This window comes from Asterias amurensis, chromosome 1, assembly GCF_032118995.1.
Source record: "Asterias amurensis chromosome 1, ASM3211899v1".
Lineage (NCBI taxonomy): Eukaryota > Metazoa > Echinodermata > Asteroidea > Forcipulatida > Asteriidae > Asterias > Asterias amurensis.
The window spans coordinates 18,973,849-19,000,481 of NC_092648.1; the positions used below are offsets into that span (position 1 = coordinate 18,973,849).

Genomic DNA, 26,633 nt, shown 5'->3' on the forward strand with positions numbered 1-26,633 from the left:
GAGTGCTACTTGAAATAGACATTTATTTCATGGATCAACTACTGGCAATAGTAAACAGTCAAGTTCCCTGTTCACATCAAGAACAATTCAATAAGAAAGCCGGCAAGGGACTACAGTTTAGTAATCCCAATGCTGAGGCTACCGTATACATGCAACTTTCTAATTGAAAAAAGAAAAAGAGAAATGGCGATCGCACTTAGCGTTTTTGAGTTTTCTATGTCACTGTTTTGAAAATAAAAAGCGCAATCAGCTGAAAAGTTGCATGCCTGATATTTTTACAGGGATGAGAGTAATTGCGGACAAAAAAGTCTGAAACTGGAATCCAGACCTCATTAGGCAATTCCTCCATTTGTTAACCCCAGGAGTCGATTTCACACAAAAAAACTCCTAACTTAGGACAAGGACTCTTTAGGAGTTATGAAAAACTTAAGGCTAGTCCTAAGTAAGGACTTAACACTTTAGGCTAGTCCTAAGTTAGGACTTAACACTTTAGGCTAGTCCTAAGTTAGGACGAGTAAATCTCCAGATAAGACTAGTCTTAACTCTTTGTAAAATCCACCCCTAGAGTTATAGATTCCAAAGAGCTTTTAGAAACGGTATCCTCGGCACTGCACCAGACAAGTAGACCAAAGAGCATGACTTGTTTTATCTGAAGAAAAGTAAAGCAGTTTTTGTGTACCAGCAGACTTTTAAGTGTCTGAATTCAGATAAAAATCTGAAATATCTCATCCCTGCTTTTTATCTCACTTCAAAAAGTAACTTTATCAAAACAGACTGCTCTTTCCCCTGTCAAGTTGGACCCAAACTGTTCCAGTTGCATTTCCAATCATTTCCCCCTCCTTATTAATCCCAGAATCAGCAGGAAACACTAGATGACAGGTACGTCATTCCAGAAACAACAGCACTCCATACAAAGCCATATTTATTTCCTACACTTCCGAAACTGTCCACAAATTGATTAATATTAATTCGTCGTTAAACATCAAACATCCCTCATTCTTTTGTTTTCTTCTTTTTTGTTTTCTTCCAAACTGAATATCTCTGACGAATGTTATTTTAAAAAAACTGCTGTTGGATTTGTATTCAGCCACAAAGCGAAGCATAACAAAATTCCATTTATAAGAGGATATAAATAAAAGTGACAACTACAGACTAAGCCTAACCAAATGATGCAGCAACAAGACGTTTTTTACTCTCTTCTTTTTTTCTTTTTTTTTACAGGAAAAAATGTATATATTTGTTTTCAAAATACGGCGCCATCGTGCCGATAATTCCGTCCAAATGAATGTCAAACTAAGCTACACCATATATTAAAGATCCTTTAGCAGAATTTTTATGGGCGAGATAATACTTGCAATAAAAAATTGTTTACTCATACTTAAAAACAAAGAGGACAGGGTTTTGTTTTTAATGCCTGACCAGCGGGTCTTCTCGGGAGTAGCATTTACAACCGAAACTGAAAGGCAGCTAACAGGATCGGGAAACAACTTTAATCGCCGTCTCGTGCATACATAGAAATATGCTCGTCATATGGTAATGTGCATATTTATCGTTCAATGATAAAATATTGGTTTCAGAAGCGCTGTAATATTTTGTAACAAAATAACGATGAGGATGAACAATTGCTCTTTTTCTAATCCTACCCACACCCATCCGGCTTTAAAATTCAATACTGTGAAACCCACACTTTTTAAAAAAGGATTTTTCAAGCTCAATAATCATGGAAAGGAATCTGTCAGTAAACTGGAAACCATGTTGAGATGGTCCCTATCTCTATAACACCAATACATCTTGTGTGTGTACGCCAGCGCATATCTGCCTAACTCTTCATTGCCTAACTAATGTACACGCATTCACACGTACATGGGGCAGCACTATACTTAAGTGTGGACCTACGATGTAGCAATGCAACACTACTGATCAAACCTCACCTGCCTAACACAACTATGTACAACCCTCACAAGTATTGATGGGCAATTGAGAAACAAAACAAACTTAGTGGAATGAACACTAGAGACACATAGATTGTATAACTTACAAATGAACTGTTAACAATTGCTTTTCAGAATGTTTTTGACAGCGATTTTTTTTTTGCCGGCCATTTTGCATCACCTGTGGCCACACTATAAATACTAGATGTTATATTTGCATCAGGGATAAAAATATTAATTTTTGCTTTTTACCCATACACCGATGCGTGTTAGCACTGTATACTCAGTAATTTCCTGAGTCCTGTGAAAAATATCACAGGCATATTACTCGGGAGGGATTCGAACCCATGACCTTAAAAAAGTTATTGGCTTTGTCTCACACTTGTCTTGTGTGCTTCATTTGTCCTACGTCCATATTACCAGACCTTGGTTGTACCATGTATGTATATTTGTCTGTCCATAGGTTAGGGAACAAAAGCATCTCGCTTAACCGTATATCTAAATGCTGTCTTTAAACTGCTGCTTAATATTGAACCAACCAATGTATACCTATGTCATACCGCATACTATATTGCTTTTGTAATTTCAACATAAATGTGCATAATTGTATTGAATGACAGCATTGAAACATATGTTACTAAATGAATTATTTGAATAGTTTAAAACCGTGTTGTCGGGTATAAGTCGGTATACTAGCAAAGTGTTCAATTTAGTTCAGTATGAGTTTGGTGATGATCGTATTTGACCTCACTACACAGATGGGTCAAGCCCCCACTCAGCATCATTTCCATTATGAAATTTAATTGCTCGGAGTAAATTCTCAATTAACTTCCGTCTCACATTAAATACAAAACAAATACAACTGAAGGTACTGAGTGACATGCATTAATGGCTGGAATGTTGTGCAATAATGTCCGTAACTTGCCACAACTAATAACCAGGGGCAACAGATTGCATTCGCAACGACTGAATATTTTTTCAAGGCACGTAGCAATTATTACTGTAGCAAACTTCTTTTAAAATTGTAATTTAAAGCTTTTTGCTAAACATGATCAAAGGAATAAGCTAGCCTTGGAAGTAAAGTTAAACATCCGAACAGGCATGCAAATGTAACTGCACCAAAAAAGGGGGAAATTACAAAATTCAAATGGTTTTATACAGTGTTCTTTCAAGTTTGAATGGCACAAATGGGAGTATAAAAAAAAGAGGAATTCTGCGTTGTGAGGAAAAGTTGCATACACTGCATACAATACAAGCTGTGCTTTAACATGCAATAGTCAACTCGGACAAATTTTTCTAGAATTCTGTACACACTGGTACCTTCACACACACATGTCCAGTGTTATTAATAAAGAAAACTTTGTTACAAAGCAGAGAACATGTTTGTCTTTTACCAGTGTTTTGGGTACCAGGAGAATTTAAGCCAATCACACACACCTGTATCTGGCTAATCACAGAACTCACTAACTGACAAATTATGCAACCTGACAACCCCGTGATTGACAGCTGTGGGCGGAGCAAAGGATGAACACGCCCCCTTTTAAACACAGAAGGACAGCAACGGTGAAACTTTTACGTCACCAAAGGGGAGGAGAAATTGATATGGGTTGCACGTTGTCTGTGGACAACTGCACTGAATATGTTTCAAGTCAATGCAAAGCTTGTTTTATAGCTAAATATTTTGATTAAATTGAATATACAACAGATACAAAGAATTGGTGAAAAATTCACTGTCTAATTGCTTGTTAACATTACAAGTGCTAAAAATAAAACAAACAAGTATTCAGTTTAAGTAATCAAACTAAATTTTAAAATAAACTGTCAAGATTTTGAGCAATCAGAAAACGGGTTCTTAATTTTGACAACGCTTCAACTCTGGCATCCAATTCAGTACAACAACAGTTCCCAATAGTTTTCCCTTTCCATTACAATAGGCCTATAGTGTACCGTGTCTATTTGTGTGTAGAGCTGCAAACATTTGCATCTTGCAATCAGGAAGATGTTGTACAGCAATCAGGGAGATATTTAGAGTTAGGCCGTGTCCGAATTGGTGGCTACGGCTGCGGCTATGACCGTTGCTAGGGGTGTTGCTAAGGGCGTCCTATACTTTAATGCATGACGATGTGGCGATCCAGCCGTAGCCGTAGCCGGCAATTCGGATACAGCCTTACGTTCAATGTCAAAGAGAAAAGGTTTCCACATTTCAGGGAGATTTACAAGTTTGTCCATCAGAACATGGAAAGAATCAGGAGAGTTGGCAGCTCTGAATGGCATTGTCTAGGTATAATTTGACGCGCAGAGATTGAAAGTGTACAAATTTATACATCCTTGGTGGGTTCAGTTCCTACTTCATCAATGGAAATTTCACTTTTCTTTACAATCAAAATGGAAATCAAGTTGAAGGGGGTTTAACTCAGAGGCAGGTGTTTCAACAAGAAAGTAATAACTAGTTATCAATTAAGAATAAACAAATTATGATTTTGGTTTTGCTCTCGCTTTGATTCATTCACCCTCATTTATAGTCAATAAGTTTTTTGTGATCAAATCACAGCGACATAGTGTATCGATTACGATTAATAACTTCAATATCACAAATTCAATGAAATCTTTACCCTCAATGTTCTTTGTCACATTTCGATAGGAAATTCATTATTCCTGAAGAGGAAATCATATTGTGGGAATTCAAAATGATCAGGTGTCTTTTTTCAGATGCGGAAATGACAAGGGGGAAAACGACAATAACATAAACAACATCAACAACAAAGAAGCACCTTGCCTGAATAATACAACAGAATTTGAAGTCTATCTTAGACAACCACATCTTCCTTATTTCAATCAGACCTTGAACCAGCACCAGGGCATATATTTTACAGTACTGCTTAATAACACAAACACTAGCTAAGCACATATGCTTACCAGAATAAGGTTATCAGGCAAAATACAATGTCACATGCACAATTACTGACTGGTATTCTGCTAATATCTGCTAAGCACAAAATTGGTAAGCAAAAATAGTCTGCTTAAGCAGCTATATGCCCAATTTCAAAAAGTCTACATGTATAAGCACACAAACTTGCTAAGTAAAAACAAATCTGGCCCAGCAAAAATAGCTCAGCAGCTCAACAGTTACCATTGCTGCGACTGGTACCCAACTCATTTCTCATTTAAAAAAGACATGCTCAGCAGAATTATCTGCTTAAAGGCAGTGGACACTATTGGTAATTACTCAAAATAATTATTAGAATAAAACCTTAATTGGTAACAAGTAATGGGGAGAGGTTGATAGAATAAAACATTGTGAGAAAGGGCTCCCTCTGAAGTGCCATAGTTTTCGAGAAAGAAGTAATTTTCCACGAATTTGATTTCGAGACCTCAGATTTAAAACTTGAGGTCTCAAAATCAACCATCTAAACGCACTCAACTTCGTGTTACACGGGAGTTTTTTTCTTTCATTATTATCTCGCAAGTTTGATGACCGATTGAGCTCAAGTTTTCTCATGTTTTTATTTTATGCATATGTTGAGATACACCAACTGTGAAGGCTAGTCTTTGACAATTACCAATAGTGTCCACTGCCTTTAAGCAGCTCTATAAAACTGAGCCCTGATCTATCACAACTACAGCCACCAAAGTCAGACGGGAGAACAAGACGACTTGAAATATTAATGAAGATAAAGAAAATACAGACTGACTACAATGATAAACATTTCACCTCGTTGTTTGTCTATGCGGGGGCCACTGTGTGTGCATAATGGATTTGTATTTCCAATTAGATGCAGTAATATGGTATTATTATTATTTTTTGGCGAGGCATAACGATTACTGGTGTCTTTATTTCACTGTGACATATTGGATTTTTTTTCAAAAGTCACCGTAAAAACTGCAAAATTATTAGACGTCTACCCGTGATAAAATCATTGCAACTGGAAAACATCACAGGGGCTTTAGTTCCTCTTTCACATGACACGTCAAATGAACCGGTTAAATTATCAGAAATTCTAATCATTTCATGCTTTGTTTAATAAATTTATCTATTTCATGGTATCGGCGGAATGAACTTATTAAGAGGCTTAATTGCCACCATAGTTAAAGGCAAACAAGACTGCAGAATTTATTTCTGAAGATAAACCAAGCTCCATATAATTTCCAATTGGTACCATTGTCAGAATTTCTGCCCAAATGATCGGTTATTTCAGACAACTTTGTCATTTCTTGATTTCAAAATTTTGTGCATTTTCTACTTTTTTATTTAAATTTTTTGATATGCATGTTTGCCCTAGGGCTACAAGAAGAAAAATTAGGGATTGATATTCCTCTTAAGACAGTCTAGATTGTAGGATGGAGGGGAAACGTGCATTTCAATCTTGTATATAAAGAGCAATAATATAAACGTATGCAATTGGTCCAGTAGCCTACAAACAGCTGTCAACAGTTCCTACTGATCTGAGCGATGTGTCCAAGTGTAACCTCTTTAATCCTGAAGTCATGGGCCAGCCGCTACTAGAGTGTCTCCGGAGTATAGAAAGTATGCTTGGGCACACTGGGACCGCAGATATTTCAGAGTAATTGAACGATGAAAGGATTGCACAACCGATGTCGGAAACACTTTTTTTCTTCTTCTTTCTTTCTCTCTCTTCCTTTTTTTCTACTTGTTTTGTCTGTTTGTGATGTCCTCTTTCACTGTGGTCAGCCACCTCATCACAGAGAAACATTAATGTCTTTCCACGACAGCCCGAGGTTTTCCGGTGGGAATTTTATAATCTTATCGATTTGATTCGTTGTGGTGGATCAAATCGCTGTACCGACAGACGACGTTTACAAGAAGAGAACACACACACGCACGCACACAAACCATCAGAGTAAATGGTTAACTTGGGGATGAATCCTACACAAGCAGGCCGCTTTCTATCGGGGGAAAATAAAGGAAAGCACAACTGGGACAAAATTTGCAGGAGAGTTTTTTGCTCTTAAAGACATCCCATGAGGTTTTTGTTTTATTTTGAGAACTTAATCAGGGCAAGTTATTCTCAGCTGGATTTGGTATCGCACCAACACTGATTACAGATCACTTCATCTCAGACCGGGCCCAAATACCATTGACAGTTTTGACTGCAGAGGTCATCACGGGTCAACCAAGGTCATCTGAGGTCAGTCATAGGTCAGAAAAAAAGCATGCTGCTGCCAAGAAGGAGTGTCTTGATTGCTTGTACAAAAGGAATTAATCAAAGATAGAAGGAAAGACAGTCCCAGCTAACTCATGAATTGAAATATCTGACAACTGGAATCTTATAACAGTTAGTTTAACGAGAGAGGGGAAGTTGAGGTGATATTTGGGGGTTGGGCTCTGGGGCGGTTTTCAATCAGAGTGAGCTGGAATTGGCCTTTATCTAAAGACCAGCGAAGTTACCCAATAGGAAGATCTGAAGATTTGAGGGTCGGTTTTGAATCAATTGAGGAACAATTTTGAATTTTTTTATATTTTTTTTAAAAAGTGGTATAACATGAAATTTGCTGCCAAAGGCTGAATTGCAATCAAATTACAAAGAAATCAACCACACAATCCTTTCCTTAAAACAAAAGAACACAGGCATGCACCGTCGCAATAACTCTCTCCCTGACATAATAAAAATGCTTAGCAATGAAGGTTTCCAGCAGAAAATTCAATGTAGTTTACACTGCTCAAATGTTTTCTGCTCTATGCAATTGGCTCCTGGTAGTTATGATTTAGAAAAATCTGGTTGACGTCAGTCATGTTATGTTACCGGGCATTCAGTGAGTGTTGGCTAGTTAGTGAGAACAACAAGTCTTTCAGCGAGAGCTAGGAACAAGTGATCAGAATTCCTTGGCAAGTCAAAAATTCTGTCCACGTTAGCAGCAATGTAGTATCTTAAGTAATACACGTCTCACTTTGATAGAAGTTTAACAAATAGTTTGTGGCACACAACATCCACTCTAACAATTCTTACCTGTGAATGAGAACCCGTAGGCTGCGTACGCTGCTGCTGTCCCCGCCACAGCTCCCGCTCTTGCCCCTGCGATGGCCGCTGCCCCGGTGTTCTTTCGTGACCTCATGGGTCGAGGCTGAACCTTCTTGGAGGTTGACGGTATGGTCTTGCCCCCTTTGGACGGTCCTCGTTTTCCTGCGACAAACGGTTTGGCTGGATCTGTAGAGTTCGAATAGTGAACAAATTGTGAAGTGATACAAGTTTATGGTTAATAGCTCATTCATAAAGATGTTAGCGTAATAAGACTGTAATAAGACTGAAATATGAAACACTACCGTTTGTTTCATTTAGCAGACATTCCTCATAATATACAAAGCATTAATTTAAAGGCAGTGGACACTATTGGTAGTTGTCAAAGACTAGTCTTCTCACTTGGTGTATCTCAACATATACATAAAATAACAAACCTGTGAAAACTTGAGCTCAATCGGTCTTCGAAGTTGAGAGATAATAATGAAAGAAAAAAACCCTTGTCACACGAAGTTGTGTGCTTTCAGATGCTTGATTTCGAGACCTCAAATTCTAAACTTGAGGTCTCGAAATCAAATTCGTGGAAAATTACTTCTTCCTCGAAAACTACGTCACTTCAGAGGGAGCCGTTTCTCACAATGTTTTATACCATCAACCTCTCCCCATTACTCTGAACCAAGTGTGGTTTTATGCTAATAATTATTTTGGGTAATTACCAATAGTGTCCACTGCCTTTAAAGGTAATCCTGAGATATTTAAGCAGAGATTCTCTAGTAGAAGAAAATACTAGCAGGGATGAGATTTGTCTTAGGTGATAATTCCTGTAAATGGTTTACTGGCTTTGGTTTCCCTATTTCTAAACCCAGAACATCCAAGATGTTGTAATTTAGGAGATTTTAAGTGTATCACCCCCCCCCAAAAAAAAAAAAAATCCTGAAATCTGGAAAATCTTAAGAAATCACACAACTGTAAAATGCAGTCTCATATTTTTATGAGAAGACTGAATTAAAAACAAATTTGAGTATGCATGTTATTTTCGGGGGAAAATAAAGGGGGGAAAACATGTCATTGCCATCAATTGCAATTACCAATTCAATTACTACAGTGTGTGTGTATGTTATTAGAGGGAAAAAAAAGAAAACAAAAAAATTCTTTGCTATTAAATGTAATTACCAGCAAGCAATGCCTATTTATGCAATACCACCAGCACTTTGAATATGGTTCTTCAATAGGAATTTGTCCTCTTAATCTAAACCCATTATTATCTCACCAATATTGTCAATAGTGTACAGCTACAAACTGCCAGTGTGTTACATTGTACGTTGTGTCATACGCTTTTATTATCACTCTAGCCTTATCGCCAAATTAACGCCAAATTAGTCTATATTATCGTGATACAGCGCCAATACACATCTGTCTGTTCCCATGATGAATGTGTGACAATGTTTAAATTTGCTTGTAAAGATTTTTTTAGCTAAGCATGTTTGGTGTTGCCATTCCAGAATGGACTGGTGCTTTTTTCATATGCTTCGAACTTCAGCTAAGCATGATTGATGTTTTACCATTCCATAATGAACTAATGAAAAATTCAAATTTGCTTTTAAAGATCTTTTAGCTAAGCATGTATTATTTGGTGTTGCAATTCAAGAATGAACAGGTGACATTTTAAAATTTGCTTATTCAGATTTTTAGCTAAGCATGTTTGATGTTTGCCCAAACTTTTTGCTACTTCCAGCTCCAAAGCTGGCATACATATGTTTGCGTGTAATTTTACCAAAAATCACAAATTTCTTCATTCAAAAGCATTTGTACAACAGACAATTTTTTGTTGTAAAAGCAAATTCCAATTATTAATTTTTTCTTGCATAAATCACGACAGAAAAACCTAGCTGAATGCAAATCCTACGAGCTTCTGTTAATCAGTGGAGGAGTTTGTGTACAGTGGGCATGGCTTACAGTAAAATTTTACAAACAGGCTAAACATCTTAAATTTATTTAAAATGTGATATCAAAATAACTCCTATCTTGAGTTAGGATGCCTCCTTATGCTATGGTCTCAGAACTTAACCCGTCCTAAAGTCCTAAGATTAATCCCAAGTTAGGAAGAGTTTGGTAAAATCAACAGCAGGGTTCCGCAACAACACAGTCTCCTCCACTCTTCCCTCCCAAGTCATGTCTTTTTTTAAACCCCTCCCCCAAATATATTTTCTGGGTAACAGCAACACCCTCTGCAGTGATCAAAAATGAAGCGTCTGAATTACCATCCATATCCATGTCTCCTGACTGCTCATCTGCAATGACTAATCCATCGTTGCTGTTGTCATCGTAGGGTACCGGTGTAAAGTCACGTGACTGGCGATTGGTCTCACTGCCAACAGACACCTGGCGTGCAAGGAAACAAAATTCAACGAAAACAAAAATCATTAGTGAACATCGTTGCAGTACCCGCTGCCAAAACATAGGATTCGAACTGCCTCTAGCTATCGGGCAACCTCGGTAGTCTAGTTGGTAAGACACTGCTCTAGAATTGCAAGGGTCGTGGGTTCGAATCCCACCCGAGTAACATGCCTGTGATATTTTTTCACAGGACTCTGGAAAGTACTGAGTATACAGTGTTAACACACATCGGTGTATGGGTAAAAACCAAAATTAATAATCTAGAATTACAGTTGAAAATCAAGACGGTTTGAACTAAAATTGATTCCATCAACAGACTCACACATAAACCCTGACAAGGTGCTGTATAAATGAGTCTCATAATTAATTTTAAAAAAAGGTGCTGCATAAGAACTGATTATTTGTAAGGGAATAAAAGAGTGGCGATGAGGTCCTAAACGGCCGTTTAAAACGTGCAGGGTCGTGGCCTGTGATCTTTATTTAAACATGACCATGTGACAACCTTTCAACCAATAGGAATAACCAAACTGCCTTGGGTATTGAGGAGTATTGAATAAAGAGAAAATGTTCATAAATCCAGCGATAAAGGTTTGGGGATAATTTAGAACTGAAAACGTGACAAAAACAAAAATATATGAAAAATAATCGTACAGTTACAAAAAAGATTGAAGCTAACAATTAACCATACCCCTCCCTTCTTTGGCTAGAGATTCCTCCCATACATGCCCTACCTTCCACCCTATGTTAACTCTCACACGACAAGCTACTTTTGTTAATGACCATTTTAATGAGAGTTTGGTATCCTGCTTTTTATTTGCCAAGCAAACACAAACGCCGATCTCCCCCAAGACTCAATAGAAAATACTCAGCTGCCCCAACAGTGACCAACAAACGGCCCCGGATATTTACCAAGCAGACTGTAAAAACCAGAATCGTAATCCTTGGTCATATCAGCCAGATAAAACAGGAATACAACGAGAAAGAAGGGAAAAAAACAAGTTCATTAGAGGCAAGGTTGTTAGCCGCTAACAAGAATCTGGAGGGGTCTAGGGACTCGGCGGTCTCCAGGATACCAAGATGAGGAGCGGCAGACAAGCTGACGGGGAGACTCTTTTAGGCGAGGTTTCAAATCGTAAATTGCGTCGGCAGACATCTGAAGTAAAGGATGTTTGCTGGACAGGCTTGGAGAGTAATTTCTCTTCATTAGGTGTTCAGTTTCCTTCATAGCAACGGACATCCATGTACACAATCGCAAATCACCAGAGAGATGTTCACCCGAGTAATTTTACATGTAGGAGAAATGATTGTTCTATCTTGTAAAACTGTCGTCTTGATGAAATGGCGGTATAAAAAACATTTTTGTATTGTACATCGTACTGTATTGTGTTGTAAAATGCAGTTGGCAAAAGCTATCATATGTGCAACTTTCAATACGTGCAACCAATTGCCAAAAAAAAAGAGGAAATGGCCGATCACAATAAACTTTTGTACAGTGTTTTTAAGTTTTCGAAAAGAAAGAGAAAATCAGCTGATCATCTTAAAAGTTGCATGCCTGAGCTATCCGTTACTTGAGTGTACAGCTAAATGAATATGCTAGCAGGTGTTCTCACAATCAAAGTAAAAGAAACCCCCAAATTGCAGGTTAATATTAATGTGTTTTGAAATGGCACCATTGTAAATATATCTGCATCTACAAAATCTACTTCTCTCTCTTTCAAATAATCAATTTCCACACGTCTGAAATATTCCTTGGATATTTTTTGTTATATGATCAGTTATTGATAGTGAATGATTGCATCAACATTTTCCCCCAATTACATGTAAAAAAAAAAAGAAAAGATAAAAAAAAAACATGATGTGGGTGTTGCAAACAACTTCATGCATATTAGCATTTTAACAACAGAGGGAAACAAATCAAGGCCTTGACAAAATGGATTTGCGTGGGTTCTGAAATCATCCCTCTGGAGACAGCCTTTCTGGAGCAAACTAAGTCGTCAATACAATTAAGAAACACCCCACAATAGCAACATCAATTCATTACTACTCAACGTCAACAAATTAACGAGACTCATGGAAACATTGATTAAGTAATCTTTTTATGCTTGTTTACAAGATTAATTAATCAGCCTGTTAATTACTTTTTCTGTGACGAACCAAATACATCAAGGCTGTGACAATTTTGTTTAGACATGCAAAACAACAGATGTCATTTGCTTGTCACAAAAAGTAATTGGAACGGATCAATGGGTTTTTGAGTACGCATCTTGTCCACAATGAATTTTTAATGAAATGTTGACTTTTTACATTCTCTGTGACTTTATCTTGGAGCTTATTCTTGAACCTGATTAGGTAACTCTTCAACAACCATGGCCCAATTTCATTTGCTGCTTCAGCACAAAAAAACATACAAAAATATTGCTCACCACAGAAATGTAACCAGGCAAAATAGCATGTCATATGGTCCATCTATGACTGGTATCCTGCTTACTTTTGCTTAGCAGAAGTTCATTAAGCATTGATTAATTTTCCTCTAGACTAGATTACATTAACATTAGAAAATGGCCTTTTTGCAAAGGGGACATCCAGTGGAAAATCTTAAAGTCAATGAGAAACTTTTAAAGGGCACCAAGGCCAAGACCAGGGGCAACAAAGACCACGACCTCCGTGTCCTGCTAGAAAAAAAGTTACCTCAGTTTAACACACCCGAGAACAACTCATCCATTATAAATTTGTTCCGATTCCACATTTTCAATTAAGCGCATGAAAGATAGACAATCAAAGGTCAACATACAGACCTAGTTTGATTAAACTCTCTCTATTAAAATCTTATTGACACCTATTTAAAAAAAGAAAGGGAGAGTCGCCGGGGACAACCTTGGATGTTACCTCTGCCATAGCTAGGTCAATAGGGGTCACCCGGGTCAATTGTTTGAAGCCCAGATGGGGACCTGTTCCAGGATATAGACCTCTCTATTGTTTACAAACATTGAACACCATTTTGTACAGGTGGCCTTGGGGTATCACTAAATGTCTTTAGCTGGGTTGGCACCAAATTGCTCTATGTGTACTTTTTGTTTTAGTGGCATAACTGGTTTATCGGTGACATGGATAAATGGGTCGGGTCATAGATTGTTTGGTGTCAACATAATAATGATTTATTGGCGAAATTAAAGAGAAAGATACAACAAAAGCCACAAGTTGAAAGTTTCAGTTGAACAGTGTCTACTTGTCATGGTATTTTCACAAGAATGTCCATCAAGTCCAGATCGGTGACAGCGGGTGCAAACCGCATCTCTCGATCGACCCGCATTATTCTCGAACTGTCACCAGCCCTCAGGAACCTGAGAAACAATTCTTGCATGAATATTTTCCCAGATTCCAATGTTTTATCGATTTCTAATCTTCCCAACACAAGCATTTCAGATCAAATAATTAGGTAGATGCTTACAACTATCAGCATCTTTGAGAGTGCAAGACCATTTTCTAAGGGCACTTCCACTGGAAAGTCTTGGGGAACCTTTGAAATGACATCATGGCCAAGACCAGGGCAACAGAGGCCACTGCCACTGTGGTGGCCTATGTAAAAAATCCAGGAGGGGCAAGGGGCGGGGTTCTCTACAATAAAATAAATCTCACTACCCTATTCTGAGATCAACTACATGTATAGACACAGAGCCTCCCTACTATCTGACCCCTCTGTTTAGTAAATAAAAACCCTATATTCCGAATGTTTGGGTACAACTTAAACATATGTTATTTTTAGGGGAAGAAAAAGTCCTTTTTTACTAAAAGATTTAGTGATGAAACACAAACATGGGGGGGCTGTTAGATTCACTGCACCATTATCACTAACCGCCCTGACAGAACTTTCCAAAAGTACCAAAGGTCAAAAGTATGGCTTACAAGATAAGGAATTTAAAAAACATTACTTATAGCTACTTTGTATTTCTTCATTTTCCACTTTCCCAGGGTTTCCTAAAGTGTCCGTGGTCTTAACAGTGGATCATGGCCAGGTTAGATAAGGGTTTTTGGGTGAGACCATCACAAGGGTAGCCCAGAAACGGAGAACGGAATTTTATTGGATAATTCTGCGACTGTAATTTTATAATAGGAGTCAGCATTGCTCGCAATTGTGTGCAGTCATGTGTTCGGCATGGTGTTCCTATCAGACAAGCCTAAGTACTTTCACAGAACGCACACACACATACAAATGAATAGGAGTGTTTTGTAAGTGATTTTGCAGAACAGGCGTCCTGCAGTTTAAGAATGCAGGCTATAGCGAGTACACATCCAAGAAGACGCTTCGCAGCAAAGAATTTAAAATTTAGCAAAATGCGACGACGCATTATATGAAATCGAATGCAGCGCCACTTGGGGGAGCTGGGAAACGATTTTTATTGATGTATCAATCATAATTATTCAGAAAGTTAGATAGTTAAATTGTTGTATGTGCAAAGGCTGAATGCCAGGCATTAGATGAAATACCATCGCATTACATAAGTCATTATTCAGAATTACTGACCGTGGACCATTAAATTGCTTACATTTTTTTTTCTTCAGAATGTACTGGTACATACATAAGCTTTCTGTTACAATCATTGTACTTTTTTTATACAGCCCAGGGCACTCAAGGCAACTTAAGTTTGATTTCAACAATTTGTTATGTTTCAAATACTTTGAATTCTGTATCTTGCTGAAGGGGATAAACTTCGGCCTAGAAAAATTTGTCTCTCTTTATTTTGTCCAGAAGGACAACGCTTCAAGTTGTTGGTTGGCGCAAACAATGATTAAGTCTCAACCACTTAAAGGGAATGTGTACGTTTGGGAATCACTCCTAAAATGAATGGCAATAAAAACCGACTTGGTTACATAGAAAAAGCATTTTTGAGAATCATTTCACTAGTTGGAAGTAATGTGGTTATAGAAAAAGATACCATAGTTTGAATCTAAAAAGCGTTTCTGACAGTAACATCTCTCAGGTTGCGTATTCCAATTACGGATTATTCTTCCTTTGGGGTCATAATCGCTCCAGGATTTCCAGCAATATTGAAAAAAAAAAAAAAAAAGAGTATGCGTTCCCTTTTAATTTCAGGTTGGTGATTCATTTACAAATCTGCTTAGTTCCAATCTGAAAGCTCCAGAGAAATATTTCATTCTAAAATTGAGAAGTGTAAAGAAAATGGCATTTGAGGACCCCAAATCACCGTTGCTTATTTTGATTGTTACAATCAAAATAAAGAACATACATGAACTTGGCAAAAATTCCGGAAAAAAATCATAAATAATATTGTTTTAAAATGTTCAGGACTAAAACAGGACCCCCTAATTTGATGGATATTTTCAAGGGCTGATTGGGTAGTATAATAGACAGTGTGAAATTTAGAGACAAAACCATTGAGGTCTTTATATTATTGATAAAAATTCCTTCAAATGATCAAAGCCAGTTCTTTTGCCCAAATCCCACACAAGCTCATCAAGACAGCCAGCAAAAAATAAATCTTCCAGTAAAATATTCCAGTTTATAATACAAGAAAATAGCTTTGGAAGACCCTGCCTCCTTCTCAAATCTTCCAGTAAAATATTCCACTTGATAATACGAGAAAATAGCATTGGAAGACCCCGCCAATCTGCTTTGACCAGGAGCAAGAAACGCATCCACCCTCCCGCAAATCAACGCTGCTTATTTTGAATGTTACAATCAACAATAAGAATGCACATAAAATGAAAACATCAACGTTTATTAATATTTTTTATTTCCACTAAAACTGGACCACCTCATTTGAAGGAAATCTCTTTGGGTCGGTTAGGTATTTAGTTTAGTGTAAAATTTAGAGGGCAGACAAAACCAACGATGAAATGTACATTCCCGTTTAGGCATAACAAAAAATGTTATGTTGGTGTAACCAGACCTACCCTAAAAATACGCCCAACCCTGGATATTTTTATTTTTTCAAGGGAAGAAATTGAATAACTAAAATCTATTAAAGATATGAAAATAAAATAAATTTCATCAAGAGTTTAAAAATATACTATTTGGTGTGTGTAGCCTTGTTTTCTTTTATTATTGTGTTTAATACTGGCTTAAACAATTAGAAAACATGTCGATTTCGTTGCTGGGAGGGGGGAAGAAAAAAAAATCCCTACCTGCCTACCCTATTTTTGGGGGCCCTTTACGCCAAAAGAAATTGAAAAAATTATGCCTTATTGAAAACGATTCGTTTCAAGTGATCAGAGGGGAGTTCTTTCAACCCATATCCCAGCTAGGTTTTGGGAGATCCAGGGGCTAGGTTGGCACTTTGCCAAACGAAGCTAGTTATTGATTTGCTGAAATATTGAAAAGTTGTTAACAGTTGGGGGGTAAAAAAAAAAAAGTGGGCTGTATTGATTTTTACAGCACTCAATCAGTGATGTTGTAATTTGGGCTGAGTAAGCGAATCAGGACTGGACTGCATAGCGATTACAGCAAGGCTGTGATTTGGGCTGAGTAAATGCATCGGGACCGCATAACGATCACAGCAATGCTGTGATTTAGAATGAGTATTGTGCATTGGGACTGAATAACGATTAGCAATAGGTGTAATTTTGGATGAGTAGTGATGATATGGTTTATTATCTGTAAAGGATGTCTTAATGTTGCCTTTGCTGTTAGGACACTTTTTAATTTATCTATAAACAATTTAAACCAAATCGAATGTACCTCGTTGGAGCACTATGATTCCTTAGTTCTTGGTTCTACTTCGGTCTTAGATGAATCACAACATATGTGTAGGTTTCGTTAGCCAAGGTCCAATAACTGTTTTAACAAATGTTATTAATTAAAGTATTTCTTGACTTAGAGAAGACAAATTACATGCTTCACATACAATACAAAGGTGTTAATTATTCCAAGCTCCTTTGTAATTTGTTAATTACTCCAGTATCCGGTAAACATGATCTCATTAGCGAATGACAAACATGTAAATAAGATTATCCCCCTGAATGCCATGTTTCAAATCCCAAGGGTGTCTTGGTAACACTTTCTGCTTGGTTCGCCGCCACACATCACAGATTTAACACCATTAGAGTGAAAATGGTTGTATAAGCGATGTACCGGGGGATGTGATTTGCCGACGTCTGACCCATGGCGGTCCCATTGCGACCGCGCTTCATTAGTCTGCGCCACCACAACATTTCCTCGCATCAGAGTCAACCCCCCGGATCGCGAAGGCCTTGTAATTATACATCAGTTTTTTTAATTTATGTAAACCCCAAAGTGCGACTTCATTGAAACAAGCGAGGTGACGGACTCACACTTAAAGCCGGGTGATTATAGTTGAAAAGCCTGCCGGAGGCATCCCCCGCGATAGGAAATGTGGTTAATAACCACGCGCCGAATGACGGTAAGGTTTGAAGAAGGCACGCCAAATAGGGTTACGCTGCTTCCAACTGTCGCTGCTTTACAACGTGTGGTTAAGCCTCAGTAACAAACTGACCGCAGTCATGCGTGCTGTCTGGAAGATTTTTAAAAGCGCTGACAATGCCCCCCCCCCCCCCCCACCCCCATCCCTGTTCATTCAACTCTCCCTTATCAAATATAAGAGTGACAAAACAAAGAGTCTTTGATAGTTATGAAAATTCTACAATTTAAACCTCAACTCCAGTGGCTCATACATCTGGTCCACACCAGTCTCCTCCCAGAAAATGTTTTTCACCAACGAAGAGGGTTCAATGCCATAGAAAGTTTGAGTGATTCAGGCCTGTATGCTTAGTTTTTGAAAGGTTAAGGTCACCAATGCATTTTTCTCTTTAGTAAAGGAAAGGGCACCCTATGAGGAATTTTGTAAATTTCTACTGGAGCATTTCAAGGGCACTAAGGCAATGACCCAGGGGCATTGAGGCAATCACCGTTGTTGCCTCCGTTAAGTATCAGGCCTGCATTTGCCTCTTGCAATAAGGGAACGATTAGACATAGTTTCAACAACATAATAGGGGAACATTTTCAAGAATCGGGGAGATTTTTAAATTCCTTCCTCAAAGCATGGAAAGATTAATTGATTTTCAGGGAACTTTCTGCAGAATTGGGGGAGAGTAGGCAGTTCCGAGATATCGAATTTCAAAACAGTATCTTAATCATCTTTTTGTTAAAACAAAGTAAACAAGCCATTATGACTAGAGCATTATATGTGGCCAAGAATCAATTGAAGGAATAACAATTTACATTGTGAATTACTTTGTGAATAAATATAATGTCTGTATCAATTACTTATGTAAACTAATAGATTACTAATATAAACGATATAGTTAATAACATGTCATGGTACTCCTATGCACAAGCTATTTGATCGGGCCGATGACCGAAACCTGATACCCACAAATAGCAGGCCTATCCCCTCCCAAACCCTTAATAACAATAATAAAATAAAATATTTTAACAAAATTTGTATGAATAAACTTAAAGGCGTTAAATATTAATCAGAATTTTCAGAGTTTTCTGATAAAATTCACAGACATCACAACACAAAACCATTTAAAATGCTCTAAATTGTAAAGTAGATTTTGAAAACCCAACCTAGACATCAATCAAGCAAATCCGAGAACCTTGGATGTCCCACAATTTTTGAAAAATCCTTGTGAGAAACTTGCCATTTACTATTAAAATATGTTTTCATTCACTCTACAAACAGAAATTCAGATTTTCAAAATAATTTTGGCATAAATATGGTTCTTAAAAAATAGCTAGAAAATAGTTCACAAATTTAAGCATGAACCTGTCAACCAGAGTCAGTCTTTAAAACAAAACTCTAAAACCATTAATTTGTTTTCTTAAAAGAATGAAGCCTCAATATTGCAGGACTTGCACCAACACTGCACCAGCCTTGGGGACTACACATCGATAACATTGATCTCTCCATTTGGACCAAAACTTGAGAAGAAAAAAAGGTACTTCCAAGAAATTCCTGGCAAACACCTGCAACGAGGGCAGTGTTGACGCTGTGGTAAATGAGGCCCCCCTCACTCAATCTAGTACATTTCCGTTTTGGGTCTCCGGACCGTGGTATTACAAGCTACCACAATTCATCCCCCATTGATCAATCAATACAGGGTGCATCGAGGCATCAATGATACATCCACAGGGGAGGAAAGGTCTGCAAGCAACCCCCCATGCTGGAGGTAACTCCCTCCCCCCTCTCTCTCTCCCTCTTGACTCGCCCCCAGGCTAGGCTTTACCTTGCCAGGAGTAGTAGTAGCTCAGGCAAAGTCAAAAACGGAGAAAATTGGGTAAAGTACATTGACATCTTCTGGACTGACGCACACCGAGTGCATGTGGAAGGAGTAGGGGGGGGGGGCGGTTGGTGAGTTAATGAAGACCTAGATGTCAGCCAATTTGCATGTATTGATTTCCGTTAAAGTTGTCTGGTGGTGGTGGCTAGTGACGTGTGTGGTGAGCTTGACTTTGGCCTTGTGCGACCTGCAAACACTGACACGCACTTTATACATTGTTATTCTTGCCAAAGACCCACATACATTGAAGGACAATACTGTGTGTAAAGCCTGGAATTTAACGGAGGGTATGGAGGCCATAGCCTCTGTTGTCTTGGCCTTGGTGCCCCTTCAAAAGTTTCCCATAGACGTTAAGATTTTCCAACGGAAGTGCCCTATTCAAAATGAAAATGGCCTTGCCCTCCCGAAGATGAAATTCCAGGCCTGGTATATTAAAGCGCCTTGGAGCATCACTGAGCGAAGGATATGCACACAAAACAAGAAGCCACTATTATGATTATTACTGTTATCCTATCTGGTTGAATCTTCAGGTGTCTGTCCTACCTGAGGGGGGATATTTGTGGGGTCCAACTCAGTGCCCCCCCCCCCCCACCTTCCCCTCACTCCCTGCTTCCTCATACTATCCCCATACACATACAAATAAATTCAATTAACAACCTTGATTTTCTTAAAACAATTATTAGACTTGTAATCTGATTGAACGGCAAAAACTCTTCCGTCCGTTGAATCCTCACGAGTGATACGAATATTTTAACAAAGTAACAATAGTACAGCTTCCGTCGAGTCTCGAGTTGAATAATAACACTGGGATTGTCACGTCATGAGTGAAACTTTCATACATGAAGGCACTGAACACTATTGGTAATTACTCAAAATAATTGTTACCATAAAAACTTACTTGGTAACAAGCATTGGAGAGCTGTTGATAGTATAAAAGAGTGTGAGAAACAGCTCCCTGTGAAGTAACGTAGGTTTCGAGAAAGAAGTAATTTTCCACTAAAATATTTGAATTCGATTTTAAGACCTCAGAATTAGATTTTGAGGTCCCGAAATCAAGCATCTGAAAGCACACAACTTTGTGTGACATGGGTGTTTTTTCTTCCATTATTATCTCGCAACTTCGATGACCAATTGAGTTAAAATGTTCACAGGTTTGTTATTTTGTGCTTATGTTGAGATACATCAAGTGAGAAGACTGGTCTTTGACAATTACCAATAGTGTCCAGTGTCTTTCAGTTTCTATCGATAAATTGGTAAGAATTGGTAAGAAAAAAAACTTGTCTAAGATCACAGATTATAAAACTTACACCCTCTAATGATGATGATACTAATAGAAAACACCCCTTGAAATATTTCTGTCTGAAATGTCATATTTGATGAGAAAAATAAATAAAACTAATTTCCCGTTTGGAGTTAAGTGCTCAGTGAGCGTTTTATTCTTCTTCTTTTTTTAATCAATGTCATGCAAAATGTGTTATAAGTTTTTTACTATTTTCTTGTGATCCAGAGGGTCCATCGATCTCAAACTTCTACAGGTTTTGTCAGTTTATGCATATGGTGGATTACATAAAGTGCTTACACTGCCAGCAACTGTTTTTGTTCCTTTAAGATTGACAAAAAAAAAAGAGTTTGCTACAGCTCTGCGAAAGAGTGGATACATTGACATTTGGAGAGCCTTCATTAGTTTCTGAGCGTGGCAATGACTTTGACCTTGACGGGAGACGATGATTGTGAAGAGCTAAATGATACGATCAATCAATCTCGGAGAGCAGTTCTTTAATAGCCTCTATGTTTGAAAACCTTCATCCTCTCTGAAAACTCAATGAATTCACCCTCGTAATCACTTCATCTTCAAAAGGATGTGTCAGAGTACGTCAATAGATACAAAAACTTGACACAGAGCTTGCCTTTTTGAGGGATGTTTTTCTTACACACTTTGAAAGGAAAGTGGAGGTAGCTGTTGCAAACTGCAGGCATGATATTTGGCCCTTGGGTCAATCACTGAGAGCAGTTCTTATACAGCTTTTATATTTGAAAACCTGCGAAAACAGCCAAGTGACGTCAAAATTTGCTTCGCATTCGCAGGAAGTATGAACCGGGCTTAACACAAAATAATGTAGTATTTAAAATCTACGGAGAGGTTTATAGATGTTACATGTTGCTGCCAATGTTGAACGACCTTCACTTTAATCTATGATCTACTTTACGGAATCCTCATCAACCTGACTAATTGATAAAGTGATGTAGAAGCTATCAAAAGCCAGCTTTCTCAGTCCAGACTAAGTGATTGATGGTTGCGAATCAAAAATTAAGTGATCTTAGATTTTTTAGTAGAATATGATTGGAAAAGTGCAGAGTGTAAGGTGATTTTCACACATCGGTGAAGGGAACATACACCAAATACTATTGCTTTTTATTAAATATAAATTTTTACTTATATATGGAGTCGAACAAAGACAAATTTACAAGAGCAGGATTTGAACCTCATCCTTCTGGACTACTGTGCTGGTGCTTTACCAACTGAGCTATGTAGCCCTATATTGGCAGTCTCCCTATTTCCTCAATATATTTTCGTTCCGGGGTGCCACCAGTCAGGGGCAATTCAACCTGTTACTGCCGTAAAGCAAGGGCTCACCTTAGCGCGATGCAACTTCTCATTCAAAATGTCAAATAAACCATAAATTTGTAATAAATTTTGGGGTTGAACAAAGAACAATTTTACTTGAGCTGGACCAGAACCTACCACCTCCCGAGTACTGCACCGGCTCTCTACTTAATTTGTCTTTGTTCAACCCAAATTAAATTGAGAAGTTATAGTAAGGTTTGCGGTACGCCATGTAATTATAATCTCTTAATGAGTTGGGGTAGTTCTGAAACTGTTCTTTTCATAACCACCCCAACTCATAAAGAGATTATCATTACACGGTGTTATCGCAAACCCTACTATTTTTATCGTCTTTCCACCATGCAAAGTTTCAAATCCTACAAATTGAGAAGTGTTTAGGGTTTCAACTCACCACACTGAGGGGGCTCGGAACTCCAGAGTCTAAGCTAATCATAGAGTCTTCACCATCGATGGATACATTGGTGCTGTCGGACACCAGTGGTCCTCCTACCAGGGGAGCAGCTAACACATCCCCCTTCAGCTTCTTGTCGGTATCTTTCTTCTAAAAGAATTAAATTCAGAAATAGGAAAGGAATGTTGAGTTTAATAGATTTGCAGTTATTTCTTGTCATATCTTTGCAAAAATTGTGCATGCTAAATTTCATATGCGTATGTGGGTTGTCGAAAACAAAATATCTTACCATCTTTTATTCACTTGACACAATACTTATGATGGTAGTAAATAACATCAGATAATACTCTATAACTCTGGAATATCAACTTTTTTTATTTAAACATTGACTATTCTGAATGGCTTCCAAGCATAAAACATGATTTATATAATTAGGTTGAGGGCACCATAGTCTGCCAGTCTATCACAAATTATATTCAAACTAAGAATTGCAAGGCCAAACTAAGAATTCATAGCTTTACATTTCATTGACATGAGAATAACTTCAATAAATGAGTAGTATGAACAATTATATTTTGACATCATATTTTCAAATTCTAACTATATTTTTGGTTGAACAATGACAAGGAATTCAGTCTAATGTTGCGGCACGTAAAGCTTGAAAAATGAGTGTGATGAGAAATTCCAGCTGTAGTTTCAAGCCGAGAGATTGACCTACCAGTTCAGCGTACTTGTCCCTCTTCCTCTTCCGATCCTTGGCCCGATAGCGCTCTTCAGTTAACTTCTTCTCACGCTGTCGTTCATGAACTTCAGAGGAAAAATTAAAATAAAATATTACTGACTGCCTTTTTGAAAAGGAAAGAGGAGGGCCTTTTTTCCCCAAAAAGCTGCCCAACACATTTTTAAAGAAACTGAATGGCCTTTTTCAAAATTCTTATTTTTTTCATGTGAAATTGTTTAAATGTATCCTTTTTTATGACAAAAAGGAGGCGGCCTCTTAAAAGGAAGTGGGGGGAGGGGACTCTTAATTTTTTGTTGTTGCTATTTTGCCTTAGGGAAGAAGGATTTTGTTGTTTCAACTATACACAAACGATATCAAAGAAGAAAAATTATTCATTTAGTGCTCTCCAACAGATATACATAATTAACAGCCCTGTAAAATTTTAAGCTTGACAAGCAAATAGTGAGAAAAAACCCACATGCTTTCACTGTTTTCAAACATTCTGCTTTGGTCTTCTTTCAGGCAAAATTATTTTAAAGGGATATTTTCCACCATGACCAACTTTTTTTTCACCAAGTAAGTTAAGTACACATCTATGAACTCATTATTTTTAATATTACCTTTATTTTGCCCACCCTTTAAACTAGAGAACTTTACAACTTCCTTTTAACTGATTGTGAAGTTTTAATACAACCCTTCAAACAAGTATTAAAGAAAACTGATAAAACTTTTGATGGTTGACTTAATTTGCAAAGTTGTTTGAATCATCCTGTGTCCTCCTGAAAAGAATTCTCAGGATTAAGACATTTGTTCTTCGATTTCCTTTTATGGGTGTGCACGGACACATACAAGCACTTCCAATGGGCAATAAATCTGAAACTTCCAAAGGAATTTCTCTGCGGGGAAATTTATGACGGCCAAGGAAGGTCGTTTGGAAAGTGTGCCACATGATGAAACATTCGTGAGAAAAGCAGAACAAACATTATTCTACTCTTTAAAAAAACAAAAGAAAAAAAAAGCAACCGATCAGGGCAATGATGGAGCACAAATGTTCTATTGACAACGCCAACTGGAGTATATCCAACACTCGCACACAGAAATGATTTAATGGTGTAGAGTTTGGGAAAAGATGTGTTACATCTGTTCATTTCCCATCTCGCCCATCTTGAGGGTGTCTAAGATAAAAACACAAGTGTTTGTATGTGTGTTTGGAGATGGTTGATTAATAGCGACATGTGTACAATACAAGTGCAATGTATTCTTTCATAACAAGGGTTTTCATTATATCCAAGCCACAAGTTCAACGATTCAAGTTTTTTAAAGTCTCTTTTTTTTTAAGTACATAATATAAAATTGTCAGCAAACAAACGCAGAAGTTCTTGCTCTTTTATCCAAGATGAGGATAAAAAATGCCAACAATGTCTGCTATTTGCTGGATTGTTCTGTCTGTGAAACCACTGCCAGCACTTTCAGAGGGAATTGTGAAAGGCTCCTTTCAACGGATAAAACAAACTGTATTGAGGTGACGATGTGGGATACAATGGAATGAAAAATAATGTTGACATTTATGACAGACTCAGTTTGTCAGGGCCAAAACTCATCGGGCTGCTTATGCACAACAAGTTTTTTCATTTCATTTCATTTAATTTATTAATTTCACATGTAAAATGCAAAGTACAAAAATGAGAATGATAAAGAAAACATATACACCGGAGAGAAAAAAAAACACAAAAAAGAAGCACCACTGATGGATTTCAAAACAAACTAAAATACTATTGAGTTAATCTCCTGATGCCACAATTTAAGAAACAGACAATAATAAAGGACATTATGGACATTAATAAAACAAGCTTAGCACAACAAAATGTCTGCTTACCAGATCAACTTTACCAGCCCAAATACCATGCAGCAGTTGTGGCTGATATCCTGGTGTTTTGTTTTTTTGTGTGTTTAGCAAAGGGTTTTTAAGCAACGAACACACACAACAAAACACAGTTAAAAAGCTAAGGTGACCAGGGGGAAGGGGAAAAACATGGAGGGAAACCCCAGAACATGAATATGTCATCAACATTCTTGTGTTTTAATCAACGCTTTTTAAATTCCTAAATTGTATAGGTATGTATTGTATTGCTTATCTGGTTATAAATTGTAAGATTTGATGAGTGTAGTTTATTTTGTATTTTTGTGAAGCGCTTTGAAACCTTGGATAAGATGCTACATGTATGAAAATAATTTATATTATTATTATGGGGTCGTTGGGAAAGAGGTGCAAGTAAGAAAGTGTTTCATTCTTACATTTCATTTCAATCTCCTCATTGTCCAGTAGGAGAGAGACGACTTCCTTGGGCTTGAGCTGCTCTGGTTTGAACTGTCCTCCGGTGATGACCATACGCTGGATCTGTGGAAGGTTCAAGATGAGAAGTCAATCATCTTCTTATATCAAATAATCACCATCATAATAATAATATCTATTAAAGGGAAGGTACACGTTTGGTAATTACTCAAAAACAAATATTAACTTAAAAACTGACTTGGTAATGAGCATTGGTGAGCTGTTGATAGTATAAAACATTGTGGGAAACGGCTCCCCTCTGAAGTAGCATAGATTTTGAGAAAGAGGTCATTTCTCACTAAAATAATAAAAGACTTCTAGCCAGAATTCTTTTATTCCTATCTGAAAGCACACAAATTCGTCCAACAAGGGTGTTTTTTCTCTCATCATTTTTTCGCAACTTTGATGACCAGTTTAGCTCAAATTTTCACAGGCTTGTTATTTTATGCTTATGTTGGGATACAACAAGTGAGAATCCTGGTATTTGACAGTTACCAAACGTGTACCTTCCCTTTAAAAGACTCCTGGACCAAGTTTCATAAAGCCTGTAAGCACAAAAGAACGCTTGCTTAGCTAAAAATAGGTTACCAGCCAAAATAACGTATATTTAACATTGCAGTGACTGGTATCCCACTCATTTCTTGCTAAGTAAAGGAATTTGCCAAGCATTATTTTCTGCTAAACAGTTTTATGAAATTGGCCATGGTGATCAGGAACACAGTTCTGCTGATGCTGGTCCAAAAGGACAAAATGGATAAATTTTTGGACTTCAAGTGCATGTGTCCATCGCAGGAAGAGAACAAACATAAATACACCTAATCCTGCGGTCAACTTGATTTTTTCCTATCTGAATCAATGTAACCAAACCGAGGCTGGAAGGAAAAATAGTCTGGTTCTTTTTTTTTTTTGTGGGATTGAATATCAGCAACCACTGAAAACTTCCAGCCTACTATGTTCCCATACAAACAAGTTCCAACGATGTATAGAAGTTTCCACAAC

The 26,633-nt window shown here is 37.6% G+C and overlaps 1 protein-coding gene across 5 annotated transcripts in view; it reads right to left on the bottom strand.

Annotated features, from left to right (window-relative positions):
- LOC139934374 (chromatin-remodeling ATPase INO80-like) overlaps nt 1-26,633 on the bottom strand; it is a 133,146-nt gene that overhangs the window by 74,579 nt on the left and 31,934 nt on the right. For all 5 annotated transcript variants that reach the window (XR_011785780.1, XM_071930798.1, XM_071931522.1 and 2 more), the window contains 5 exons: nt 25,598-25,700; nt 23,300-23,388; nt 22,582-22,731; nt 10,168-10,288; nt 7,898-8,095 (listed from right to left, as the gene is read on the bottom strand). Coding sequence is in view for 4 of the 5 variants with exons in the window: in XM_071930798.1 (XP_071786899.1) it covers nt 7,898-8,095; nt 10,168-10,288; nt 22,582-22,731; nt 23,300-23,388; nt 25,598-25,700 (661 nt within the window). In the remaining variant the exon portion in view is untranslated. The remainder of the gene's footprint in view (nt 1-7,897; nt 8,096-10,167; nt 10,289-22,581; nt 22,732-23,299; nt 23,389-25,597; nt 25,701-26,633) is intronic.